The 12,828-nt window shown below is 39.6% G+C and overlaps 1 protein-coding gene across 1 annotated transcript; it reads right to left on the bottom strand.

The window, feature by feature from the left end:
• Positions 1–4,948: 4,948 nt before the first annotated feature.
• Positions 4,949–8,112, bottom strand: LOC112158026. Its single transcript, XM_024291192.2, has 5 exons — positions 7,789–8,112; positions 5,727–5,823; positions 5,562–5,594; positions 5,415–5,483; positions 4,949–5,339 (listed from the first exon to the last, which is right to left on the bottom strand). The coding sequence occupies exons 1-5, from the start codon at positions 7,903–7,905 to the stop codon at positions 5,305–5,307; spliced, it is 351 nt and encodes a 116-aa protein (XP_024146960.1). The 5' UTR covers positions 7,906–8,112; the 3' UTR covers positions 4,949–5,304.
• Positions 8,113–12,828: the final 4,716 nt, after the last annotated feature.

The following is a 12,828-nucleotide window of genomic DNA, read 5'->3' as shown; positions in this document are numbered from 1 at the left end:
TTTTTTGGGGGGGTAGTTAAAGGGTTAATGTGAGAAGTACCAGGAGATGTCATGTTTTCATTTAATATTTATTGTGAGGATCAGCGTGGAGGGAGGGGCAGCGGTCCACGTCTGCAGCTGAAGTTCCTCCATCGATCGTTCACCTTCAACCAGAGTGGGATTGGGTTAGTAACGGGCGGCAGGCGCCGGCTCATCGAACCAGCGGCGCGTCTGCGGCGGAGGATGGAGCGCAGGCCGCGGCGTGCTCCTCACAGCTGTCACGCTGACAAAAAACAGCACAAGAAAAAACACCCCCCACACACACACACAACGTTCTCACTATTCCTGTCAGACACCACTTTGAGGGGGGGTCAGATCCGATTGGAGAGGGAGAGGCAGCGAGAGCCGCCTGTTTGAACCCTGCAGTGACAAACTATAGCTGCCACTGGACTCAGTGGGGTCAGCTTTTAGAGCAAGAGGATTTATGTCTCATATGTGAGCTTTTCTTTGTGTTTGGGTTGTCTTTGCTCATCATAAGTACACCTGGATTGTGGGAAAATGTGTCACTTCTGTTTTAGTTCCTGATTCAGTTTGATGCTCTTCTACCTCTGAGGTTTGACCACTGTTATGTATGAAGCTGGAACCGCCGGGTCTAAGCTTTTCCTTTACCTGTTTATTGTTTCCTCTTCAAGTGGTTCCTTTTTTTTTAAAATCTTTTTTCTATTTATATTCTTTAAAGCGTGTAAAGGTCTTCCTTTATAAACCTATTTATCTTGAACCTGGTTTGTGGGCATAAACGTGTCAAAGCTGCAGAAAGGAGCGGGAAGCTTCACTTCAGAACACCGCCTCAAACGAGTCGGCCTTCTCAAGAAATGTACAAAAGCATCGTGTTTCTGTACACAGAGGGGGTTTTGTTTTAAAGTTATTGAGCTTATGAGTCATCAGAGACCCACTCGGAGGAAAATGATGTTTTTAACTTGTTCTTGTGGCATTTTTCTGATGACGGAAGAAAAAAGAGAAAATGAAGCTTAAAACAGCATTTCTGAGTATTTCTTTATTCATCAGCAGCACGAATCAGGAGCAGACGCAGAAACATTCTCCCTGCTCCGCTGCACTCTGATACATCCTTCTCTTTGTTTTCCTCGTCTGAGCTGGAATCTGGATCTAAACCGTACTCCAATAATACTCGCTATTTTTGTTGCACTGGTTAAGTTAGCTTGAGGGGCTGTAAGCTAGCAGGAGAAGGGATGATGGGATATGGAAGCAGGCTTACTCAGAGGGGAATTTCTAATGAACTACTGCTGCTCTGCAGAAACTATGTCCTTCAAAATGACTGTTTTTTTGTTTTATTTTGGCTAAAAACAGCATTATCATGATTCAAACCACTAGATCATGCAATAATGATGTTTGTGAAGATGCCCTCTATCTGTCACAGAATTCAAATGTTTTTTTTTAAAGGCAAAGAACTCTTTTTAAAATGGCATTAACTTTAAAGAGGACTTAAGAACGACATGAGCTCAGTTCAGTTCAGCAGAACTCTGATAAAGTGAAACTCAAAGTCAAGAATCAGATCATCAAGTATAGAGAAGACATTTATTAAAGTCCCGTTCTGATCATCTTTTGATCCATTTTCAAAGCATTCCCAGTGGTCCTTTAATTATGAGGATTCTGTTTTTAGCCAAAAATAAAGAAAAAACGGTGTTGTTTTCTAGAGCATTGTTTCTGCAAGAGTTCATTAGAAATTCACCTCTGAGTGGACGTGACTGTTGGCGCCCTTTCCCATCATCCATAACTGAGAGCTCTCTGTTCACAGTCTCTCCTGCTAGCTCACTGCCCCAACCTAATGTTAGTGGATCAACAAAAATAGCAGCAATATCGGAGCTATCCATCCATACAGCTTAGGTCCAGATTCCAGTTCAGACGAGGAAAACAAAGACGTTCATGGATCGATTTGTCTGACGGTGGATGATCAGAATGGAGTGGAGCAGGAAGCGTCCAACAGCATTTTTTTCATCTGCTCCTGATTCACAACAGTTTGAAAAAAGAATAGAAATGATATCTAAAGATTTTCTTTATGTATGTGTTCCATCAGAAACATGCCCCACAAACATGTTAAAAACACCATTTTCTTTGGGGTGGGTCTTCAGGTCGTCCAGAGTGATCGTTCTACAAATGTCCAAAAAGTTCAAATCCAGAAACTTCAACCTTCTGGATAAACCACAGCTTCAACAGAGTGATCTCCCCCCTGGAGTCTGCAGACCCCAAAGTTTGAGCAGAAATGAGTTTTAGGAACTCCAGTCTCAGCACAGTCCACCTTTCGTCTGAGTATGATGTCATCTGTGTGGAAAGCGGGGCAGTTCACCCCTGATAAATGCTTTTTTAGCTTTTCTGTCCAAACTCAAACCTGATTGATACGACTCTGTTAAATTAAAGCAGCACAAACACGTTTTTTTATTGTTGGGATATTTGTTAAAGTTCTGTGTGAAGATCCAGTAAACCAGATTTCCTCTAAATGATCTTATTATTATGTTATTATATGTTATTTTTTCCTTTTGTGCCATGTGTTTTGGAGCGTTGCAGCGTGTCCGGGTTGAACTTGCTCTTTACTGGGGGGTTGTTGCTCTGACTCCCCCAGCGTCTCCTCTCACTGTCAGGAATGCTGTGTTGAACTGCAGAGCTGTTGGATAAGACTGAATTTAGTTTTTTTTATTTATTGCCAAATTTCACATTAACAGGAAAGTGCACTTAGTTTTTGGAAAACTCTTAAAGAAGCAAAAATCCATCCTAATGCACACTCCTGGCATTGATTTTTAGTTGAAATAAAACTCTTTTTTCTTGCTTTTTCATGCATGTGCTTCTCCTGTGTGAGGATGACTACATCTTCATCCTTCTTTTATTTTCACCGATGCGTAGGAGTCCTTAAAACAGAAGTGCATCATCAGTAGAGTATTTTGCCGCTCCTTATGATGTTCTTATTAGTTTGAAAATGCTCAATCGAACCAGAAATAACCACGTTGGACATCATTAATCATCTCTATTCCTGTTTAAGCCTCCACTCTAAAGTGTTTTTTTGTTTTTTTATACGTCATACTGTGTTTTGTTCTTCTGAGTGTCATTGTGCTTCTCCTTCTTTTCGGTGCCAATGGCAGCTATAGACCGGCACCAGCAGAGCGCCTGCTGGCTCCTCCCCCTCTTTGGTAGGGTCACTTCCTCAGCTTCGCCTTCCTTCAGCCACCCGCCGTACTGCTGCCTGTCCGAGCAGAGACGCACAAACGTGGCGTGGCGTCCACATGTAGCTCAACTGTTGTTTGCTTCCTCTCCTGCCCTCCTCTACAATAAAAACTGAGTGACATGGGAGTGTTTCTACGTGTTTTTGTGTCTGTCTGAAATCTTTTTGAGAACTCTGATTACATGATTTCAGGAGGTATGGAAGAATACGGAAAACTTGATTAAAATTTAATAAACAGCATATTTGAAACAACTTCTTGCATTCTGATAAACTGCAAAACAGATGAATTGATTGATGCGAGAAGAGAAAACTAAACTTTATCTTTGTGATATTTGTGAACATTTCTTTGTGGACAAGATGGAAGACAGGAAGAGTTGGACGTAAAAGAAGGGGAGCATGAGTCAAAGAAAGTAAAAAAAAAAGATCACAAAGTAGGGGTAGGATTACAAACAAAAAGGCAACAAGTTGCTGGATGTTTTTCATCATAACTTTCACATGATGTTAGTCTAGAGTCCTGTCTGTGCAAAGGTGAGACGTACCTGTGCTCAGGTGTGTCTTTGTTCTAATGTGTCTGTTCTGTACTTGAATCTTTGTTTAAAAAAAATGATTTAAGATGTAAAAAATTAAACACCAGCAATTCAAGAAGGTCTAAAGCCAAATTTGGCCCACCGAATCTTTTGGCCCGTCGAGTCATAGCTGCAGACGCCGCGGAGAGCTTCATTAAAACCTTGTACCTGTTTCCCTTTGATTCTCTATGGCACATGTCAAAGTCAAGGCCCTGGGGCCGGATCCGGCCCTCCAGATCGTTTTATTTTGTTGTTAATGGCCCGGTGTTATCTTGCGCTTGTGCTTCTAGCTTGTGTATATAATATTATACATATAATATATTTTAATGGAGAGTAAAATATTGAGAGTTATTTAAGGTTTAAGTTGATTTATTCTGGAATAATATTCCTGCCTTTTTAGTATTCATAATTATGTTAAAAAGGTACAGTTTAAAATTTAAACAAGTTTCATTCTGATAGTTTTTTGGATTATTTGAACAGGATTTTTTTAGGCTATTTTGGAGTTTAGCTAATATCTCACCTACATGCTAGCTGTTTTTGGCTAATTAAGGCTTTTGTTTTAAGTTTTTTTAGCCTATTTTTGAGTTAGACTAACATTTACATGCTAGCTGTTTTGGCTAATTTGGACTTTTTCAGTTTTTTAGGCTATTTAGAAGTTTAGCTATTTTTTCAGCTACATTCTAGCTGTTTTGGCTAGCTTGAGTTTTTTTGTTTGTTTTTTAGGCTAATTTGACATTTAGTTCATATTTTAGCAGACTATCAACTTCAGCTTTTTAAGCTATTAACTTCTGTGATTTCAGCTATCAACTACACAATTTTTAGCTATTAATTTCAGCATCTTCTTAACACCTTCAGCGACCAAATTCAACAACATTTACACCTAACATTTAGTGTGTTCAATAAATGTTTATCCTGTTCATCCCGTGACCTAAGGTGTGTTTTGGATTTTGACCCCTTGTACGATTGAGTTTGACACCTGCCATAGATAAATACATTTATTTCACATTATAAAATTGGAAGAAAAAAAAATTTTGTTTCTAACTAAAATGTCAGCTCAGAACAAAAAATTGGGATTTATTTGGTTTCTTGTGATCAAAACTCAATGTTATGAGTTATGCATTTTCGGTCCATTTTGTGGAATCAAGTTTTGAACAGATGAACAGAGCTCTTCATGTGTGACGTCTCACATCCATGTGACCAAAACAGGATTTTATTCATGAATCTGCAACATCACATCATCACTGCGTGTTATGACGAGACCGGAGCCTCAAAACCTCGAGTAAAAAGCCGATTCTCCAGAAGCAACCAAACATGTCACACAATGACGACTCTGAGGGTCGAAAATTCAAAACTCTAGCAAACACACAGTTTCAAAGTGAGCAAATGACAGTAACAACATGCAGACGCTTAGGATTTACAATGATTCAGTTCATGTCAAACATCTCTGCTGGCCTTCGCTGGACCCAATGGAACAATTCTCATAGAGCGGAGCTCTGAAGAGGGTTTTTGAGGTGTTTGTTCAGTTTATCTTCAGTAGGAGTCAGAGTCCCATTCATCGGGCACGCCTGGAACAGAAAAATCACTACGTTAATTCATTTAAGGAGGCACTGATGACATTATGCATATTTATGATGCATCACCTCCTCCTGAACTCCGTCTGCCCATGAGTCCTACAAACATTTCCCCTTTGTTGTTGTTGTTATTATTTCCTGTGGAAAATGTGGGATATTGAGGTAAGTAGAACTTAATGTATGGATGCAAAAATTCAAACGAAGACTCTCACTCACTTTTCCTGCCCAGTCTCAGCGGCTGACGAGCACCTGAGGCAGAGATAACAAAATCAAATCTGCAGAATACAGAGATCCTTGAATATTTTGTAACTGTGGAGTTTAAACACAGATCTGTGAACTCTGCATGGAGAACAGCTTCACTTCGTCTGTTTGGGGGATTACCTGAACTTCTGCCCATCAGCCCGTGGAACTGCTGAGATTTGGAGCGCTTGATGAGGTCTGCCAGTCGGAGGGTTACTCCTCTTTCTATGGGGTAGCCCTACACACAAAGCAGAAATTAATGAGGCAATCCTCCTTTGTGTTGCTGAAGCTGAAAAGCTTTTCCCACTGAGCTATAGTTTTTACGTTCGTTGATTTACTGTAACTTTTTAACCATTAACATGATAATTCCAGTTGATTCTGAAGGAGAAAAGCGGCGAATTTCGCCGCTTTTCTCCTTCAGAATCAACTGGAATTATCATGTTAACAGTTGAAAAGTTACAATATGTTAAAGATTTTGTGTTTACGGTGTTAAAAGTAGGGCCGTAAATCGATTAAAAAAGATTAACTAATTAATCGCAAACCTGAAAAAAATTAATCGCAATTAATCGCTTTTTTGTCTCAGTATTTGCCAACCACTTATTACAGTATATGCGGATAATGAAAATATGAAATGACACATATAACTTTACATTTAGGTCATTTATGTTCAATTAGTGTTGTCAATCGATTACAAAAAAGTCGAATGAATCGCACTTTTGTGTTGTGATTATTCACGATTAATCGCATTGTTTTACCAACTAAAATTTATTTGTACAATATGGCACTGGACCACGGATCAAATAATCGTTTTTGTGAAAAAAAAGTCTACAGTACTAAAAAAAATGATTGAATATTTATTTTTTTGTAAGTAACCATGGTATAGGCGGGATAATCCCCAACATAATGGAAGCCTGAACCGCCGAGTTAAAGCAAAAGACAGTTTCTTCAATTAATTTGCGTTAATACATATTAAAAAAATTAATTATTTTTGATTAATCACGTGCGTTAATGCGTTAATGTTCACAGCCGTTAAAAGTCGAACGTCAAATGTCTAAAAACGCAGTCCTAGTTACTCCTTCCCGTTATCATTCCTCACTCGGATCCCTTCTTTACTACATCTGGAACTCACCGTTTTTATGCTCTGTACTGTTTTCATTCACGATGAGCGGCCTAATTAACTCAATTCATCAAGCAGATTTGCCTTCCTGCTGCAGCGCCTTTAGATGAAGGGAGGGGTGGAGGTGTCGTAACTGGATGCTGCACCTCAAACTCATCTCTAAACATGAAGCACTGAAGTGCTGTTTGTGCCAAGCAGGTTTATTAGAGAAAAGAGAAGTGGACTTTCATGAGATCAACAGAAAAACACACTTTGGGGATCATTTTGGTTTAATCGTCAGAATCATTGTAATTATAATTGTAAATTGTAACGAGATTTGAGCAGTTCAACACCAAAACAAGAGCTAGTCAGTTTCCAAATATGCAATGTATAAACAGAAAGGAGGAAATGAAAAAATAAAAATAATTATAATTGTGCTTGTGGGAAAAAGCTTTTTTTCTCTTAACGTTTTGCCTGTGTTTCTGTTTAATTATCAAGTCATTTGATGATAAAAAGCATATTTTTAATGAAGTGATTCTTATATTTGCATCTGATGCACACCATTATCACCTAGAGAGCTTAAATAGATCACTTATGCATACAAACATAAAAAAAATAATGAAATCAACTTCTTTGAGAATTGATAAAGTGCAGGTGAACCTTTCAAAGTAAAAGCTTTGCCTTTTATGTGCTACATTTCAAAAAAAGGTACAAAAAAATCTAAAATCCTCAAGATAAAAAAAGTGACTGATTAATGCATTTTCAGCTCATGTATTTCAATCTTTTTTTAATCAGATTTCTATTTCTAGTCTTGTTGTGGAGATATGTAGTGCAGAAAATGTTTTTTTTTCTGTTTGTGATGAAAAATGATATCAAGAAGTGATTTCTGGAGCTCTGCAAACTCCTGCAGCTGTTCAGAGATCTGTAAGAAATCCACAATCTGCTTAATTCTGTTGTTTTATCTGAATTTTTTAACTTTACATTTTCTGTTCTGGGTGCACTGCCTGTGCTGAGTTTATAAAAGCAGATTCAGATGGTAAAAGAAAAGAGAACAATTGATTTTTTTGGTCTTTTGTGGTAAAAGTCTTCATCTGAAGTTCCGTTTACCTGCCAGTTCTGCTCCGTCCACAGGTCTCCATCGTCCTCGCTGGAAAGCGGAGAGCCGAGCGTGCAGACGACCTGCGCAAACGCAGCCAGCAGCAGCGCAAACTTCACAGGCTCCATGATCAGAACAGCAGCAGGGGGTTTTGGTGAAAGCCTCCCTGGTGTGGACGCATGCAGGGGCGCGCTGAGAGCAGCTCAAAAGAAAAGGAAAAGAGGAAACTTGTGGCTTTTTATTGACTTTGCTCCTGCAGTGAGGCTCTCTCCTGGTGCTTATAAACTCCTCCTGCAGCTCCTCCTCTTCTCCCCTCAGCCCTCCATGAATCTCCTGATGAAAGCAGTTTTTTTTTCTTTCTGACTCATGACAGAAACCTGTAAAACTGTGGAGGAAAGGTGTGTTTGCTGACATGATGGAGGTGACTCCACTTCCCTGGAACCACTGGGGCTGTTGGATTTTCCGGCTTTGCCTCCAAACTCCAAAAGATGTTTTTGTCTCATCTTCACGGTCATGTCACCTCCTGCTTCTGCTCCAATCACATTACCCGGCTGTGATTTAAGCAGCCCGGTGTGTTTGTGAGTCTGCAGGTGGTGCCACGGCAACCTGAATCATTTACACCCTTAATAATCCCAAGATGACAAGGTCTTTCCATCAGTCGGCTTCACACATTACATTAGGCATGTTGGAGGTTGGGTCCGGAGCGTCCTGATCCGGTTGGATCTACCTAGTGTGTTTGATGACAGGGCAAATCCATCAGCTACAATTTAGATGTCCCTGATTTCGAGAAGCCTTCTGAACACCTGATGTCCTGCACAGTTAAGTCTGCAGCATCCTGACGCCGCTTCATGTTGGAAACATTTGGCTTTGCTGCACTCAGCTTCATTTACAGAACTCTCATTGGGGAAACTGTTGTTTTTCTAGAACCAGAAGCTGCATTCAGAGGAGGAATCCTGCAGTGTAATCCATTCCTCACAGTTTTCTGGGATGTTTTGGGAGAAAAGCTGAATCATGCTAACCTCAGGGGCATGTCTTTTCATGTGAACGGGATTCTGTTTCAGTTCTTTACTTTAAAATAGAATACAAGCCTAAGCTTTGTTCATGTCGTCTTCAACTGTTTGTAGAAAATAGTTACTGAATCTTTCACACTATAAGGCACACTTTAAAGCTTTAGTTTTTCTCGAATGACAACAGTGTGCCTTATAATCCAGAGTGCCGTATAGAGTATATGGATTCATTCTGGTTGATCTCACTGAATTTGGAGTTTTGAGCGATACATTTGTGAATATATAAAAAAATGCACCGGTGTCTGACTTTGTTTCGCATGTTACTAATAAGGTTGTGAGTTAGCAAAGTCAGTATTGTTTGTTTTAGCTGTATCGGTATGTGTTTTTAAGTGTTACAATAGAAAACTGAGTTAGGGGTATTGTAAATGCGCTAACGGGGCTAACATGCCACAAAGTCAGATTGTGTTATTTTAGGTGTTATTAACAAGGCTAGCAGTTATCATTGTTGTAGTAATATTTCTTTTAGCCACATCAACCTTGACTTACAAAAACGATTCAAAGTTACTGGGCATGTAAATATGCTAACACGGCTAGATCTTTCTAAAATAGCTAACACGGCGATGTTGGACCGTGTTTTTTTAAAATGTGTTACTGATAAGGTTGGGAGACATTGTCAATATGCTAACCTGGCTAATGCTTCTAATGTGGTTAATGTGTAGCGTTTTAAAAACAAGTTCTAGAGTCACTGTGATCCCAGGACAGTCTGACTGACTGATGGAGTCATCTCTAACTCTTTTGTTTTACTTAATATCCCCTTTAGTTTGGTCTGCCGTATATGACAGGTTCAGAAATAGACCATTCATTGATGTTGTACCTCCAGTGAGTCAATGTCAGGACCTGGTGGTGAATGACTTAAATGCAGGAGACCATGCTTGGGGGCAGAAACTTAAAGATTGAAGGTTATTAAATTAAAACAAAGCATGACCAAAAGCATCACTATAAGAACCAAACTAAACTGCACAATCCTCACAATTCAGCTGTTGTGCAGCCCTTTTGCTTTTGTGCAGTTACAGGTCTGGAGGAGGACTTCAGGAGATAGAACAGTTGTAGAACAGTTTATTTTTGGCAGCATCTTGGTTTATTTCAGTTTGGTAACTGATGGGGAAGCTCTGCTGTGGGGGAAGGCTGGCAGGAAAGATCAGGACTTCTGTCTTTGAGAGTGAAGAAGCTCTTCTCTCATATGAGCAGGGATGTTGAGAGATGTGTGATGACACTGTTATGTCTTCAGGGGGAGGGATTGTGTGTGATCGGCATAAAATAGGAGGAAAATAGGGTGTGAAAGGAAGATGAAGCTTAGAGATGTGGCACGAGCTGAGAAGAAAAGGTGGCCAAGAACAGAGCCTAGAGGAACCCCGAAGGAGATGTCATTTACATTACTCACAATAAGTTATGGCTAATGCAATACTAGTCTCATGATAGTGGCTGGAGATCAGTTGGGTGTAGGACTCGCATGGAGGAAACCAGGGTTCCCTTTCCAGGGAGTGGAATGAGTTTCATCCAGTTTGGGTCCTTAGGCAAGACTCTTTACGCTACCTAACTCTGCAGCCACAGGGTCTCCTTGTCCCCAGTCCAGATAAATACAGGGTTGAGTCAAGAGGAAGCCATGAAACTCTACATGTATGAATGAGTGAAAACGGATTAACTGTGGCGAACAACGTGATGCTTTCACATGGTCTAGTACTGCAAGTGTTTACGGTGTCTTGGTATCAGTAGAGTTATCTGCATGTCATCTGACAGACAGAGAGCTAAAGAGAGTTAATAGAAAAAAGCACGGCTCCTGGAAAGAGTCAGATAGGAAACAGTCATGAAGCTGCGTCGTCGTCCATGTCTTTTATTGCAGTAGATTTGTCGAAGTTGCAGTAAAGTTGTGGTGTAAATGTAAAGTTGCAACATGAGCAACAAATTTCGGTGTTTGCTTGAATATGCGTTAAGAGATGTGATCGCAACATTGCAAAATTCTAGAGGGGGCGCAGATGAACAGCATGCACCCAGTCCATGACGCACACTCACAGCGAGCCTGCATGAAGAAATGTCATCAACTAAATTTAGTCACAGGTCGAGACAAACCCAGTTTTTTTTTTAATTTTCTGCTACGATGAACATGCTGACAAGTTTGAATCATTTTTTGACCGATTCACAAAGAATTGTTACATCCTTACCTGCAACATCTACTGTCTACTCCCAACCTGAAGACAGGTGGTCAAATGATATTAAAAGATTAAATCTACTGTCAAAGTGGTTTATCATCAGTGACATTATCTTCTTACATCTACATGTAAAAAAGTGGATTCTACACTTAAAACACGTGTTTTTATTGACTAGTAAAAGAAGAAAAAGGATGAAGGAACGCCAGTGTCATAATAACAGAAAATCTCATGTTTCTTACATTCTAATTAAAGTAAATCTGCTGCAGCTGGAGGATCTGATTGAACACAGGGTGTGTTTAATTGTGAAAGGAACTTGTGTGTGCTGCCGTCAAAAGTGAAAGAAGTTAAATTTGTTATATATAGAAAAACAAAATTATAGAGAACATTACAAAGCGATATTTTATAAATGAATGGCTTAATGACCTCAAAAACATAAATAAAATGTATTTTTTTAAATTTGAGGTGAAACTTTGGGGCTCTCTCTGAGTTTTGGTCCATATGAACCTGGACTAAATAGCTCTTTCAGCGTCAAAGGTTGCAGACCCCTGGGCTAAATGAATAATTGCCATCAAGCCAAATGTGTGTTCGTCACAGAGAATCAAACCCCACCAAAAATACTTCCTATGCAGCCTGTAAGCAAAAGTTATTTTAGGTTGTTGTCTGTTAAATATGACGCAGTTCTGCTGTTTTTATGTGAACCCATTTATCTGGGATTAAACTCTGAGGATTAAGAGCTCAGATTGCCCTCAACCTTTAGGATTACGGGCCTCTCCGAAGGACCCTGAGGTTCTGCGTAGACTCCAGGTGGACCGGCTCGCTGTCAGAACTGAAGGGTGGAAGAAAGTGCTTGAGCTCTTTAAAATGCAGAAACAAAGACAGGATAATTCACTCCGGGGGATCAGACGGAGAAAGATTGTTCACTAATACCTCATTACACAAACTAAGACGCTCTGCATGCATATGTCAGGCAGATAATACCAGGAAAGGTGTCTGATCATCTGCATGGAGTTAATGTGGTCAAGCATGGATTAGGTTAGAAAATGAATAAGGAAAAAATAAAAATCCCTCAGAACATCTCTGAAGTTAGCTGGAGGTTTTAAAGTATTTTCAGGGTTTAAACTTGGAGTCAGTTTGATGTTTAAAAACCAGGATTTCTTGTTGAAACATGATGAAAAGTCTGAACATGGCAGGAAGTAAGTTTTTATCTTCATGAGTTTAGATGATTGTTTTTAACATGTTTTTGTAGCATTTTCTGATGATTGAGGATATTTCTAAAGAAAATTCATCTTAAAAATGCATTTCTACGTATTTATTCAAATTGTTGTGGATCAGGAGCAGGTGAAAAAATGTCAAAGCAAAAATTATAAAATTTCTGATGTAGAAAATACGCTGGTCGGGCCACATTCTCCCTGCTCTGCTCCATTCTGATGCATCAGACAAATAGATCCATGAACGTCTTTGTTTTCCTCGTCTGAGCTGAAATCTGGATCAGAACTGTTTGAATGGATAGCTCTGATATTAATCGCCATTTTTGCTGCACTGGTTGGGGGCGTAAGTTATTGGGAGAGAGTGTAAACAAATAGATGATGGGAAATGGGGGCAGGCTTTCTCCGAACTAAGCCCCTCCCCCACTATTTGGAGGTGTTTTTAATGAACTCCTGCCACTCTGCAGAAACTATGTCCTTGAAAATGACACAGGATTTTGGATTCTGACAAAAAAAAATAGCTTAATTATAATTAAAAGACCACTTTAAACGCTTTTAAAATACATCAAAAAATGATTGGAGTGGGAGCTTAAAGCATAAGCCTTTTGCAGGAGTAGCACTGTTTTCAGAGA

The sequence above is a fragment of the Oryzias melastigma genome, linkage group LG24 (genome assembly GCF_002922805.2).
Source record: "Oryzias melastigma strain HK-1 linkage group LG24, ASM292280v2, whole genome shotgun sequence".
Lineage (NCBI taxonomy): Eukaryota > Metazoa > Chordata > Actinopteri > Beloniformes > Adrianichthyidae > Oryzias > Oryzias melastigma.
Note: the sequence above shows the minus strand (reverse complement) of the source record. Positions and strands in the feature narration are given on the sequence as shown.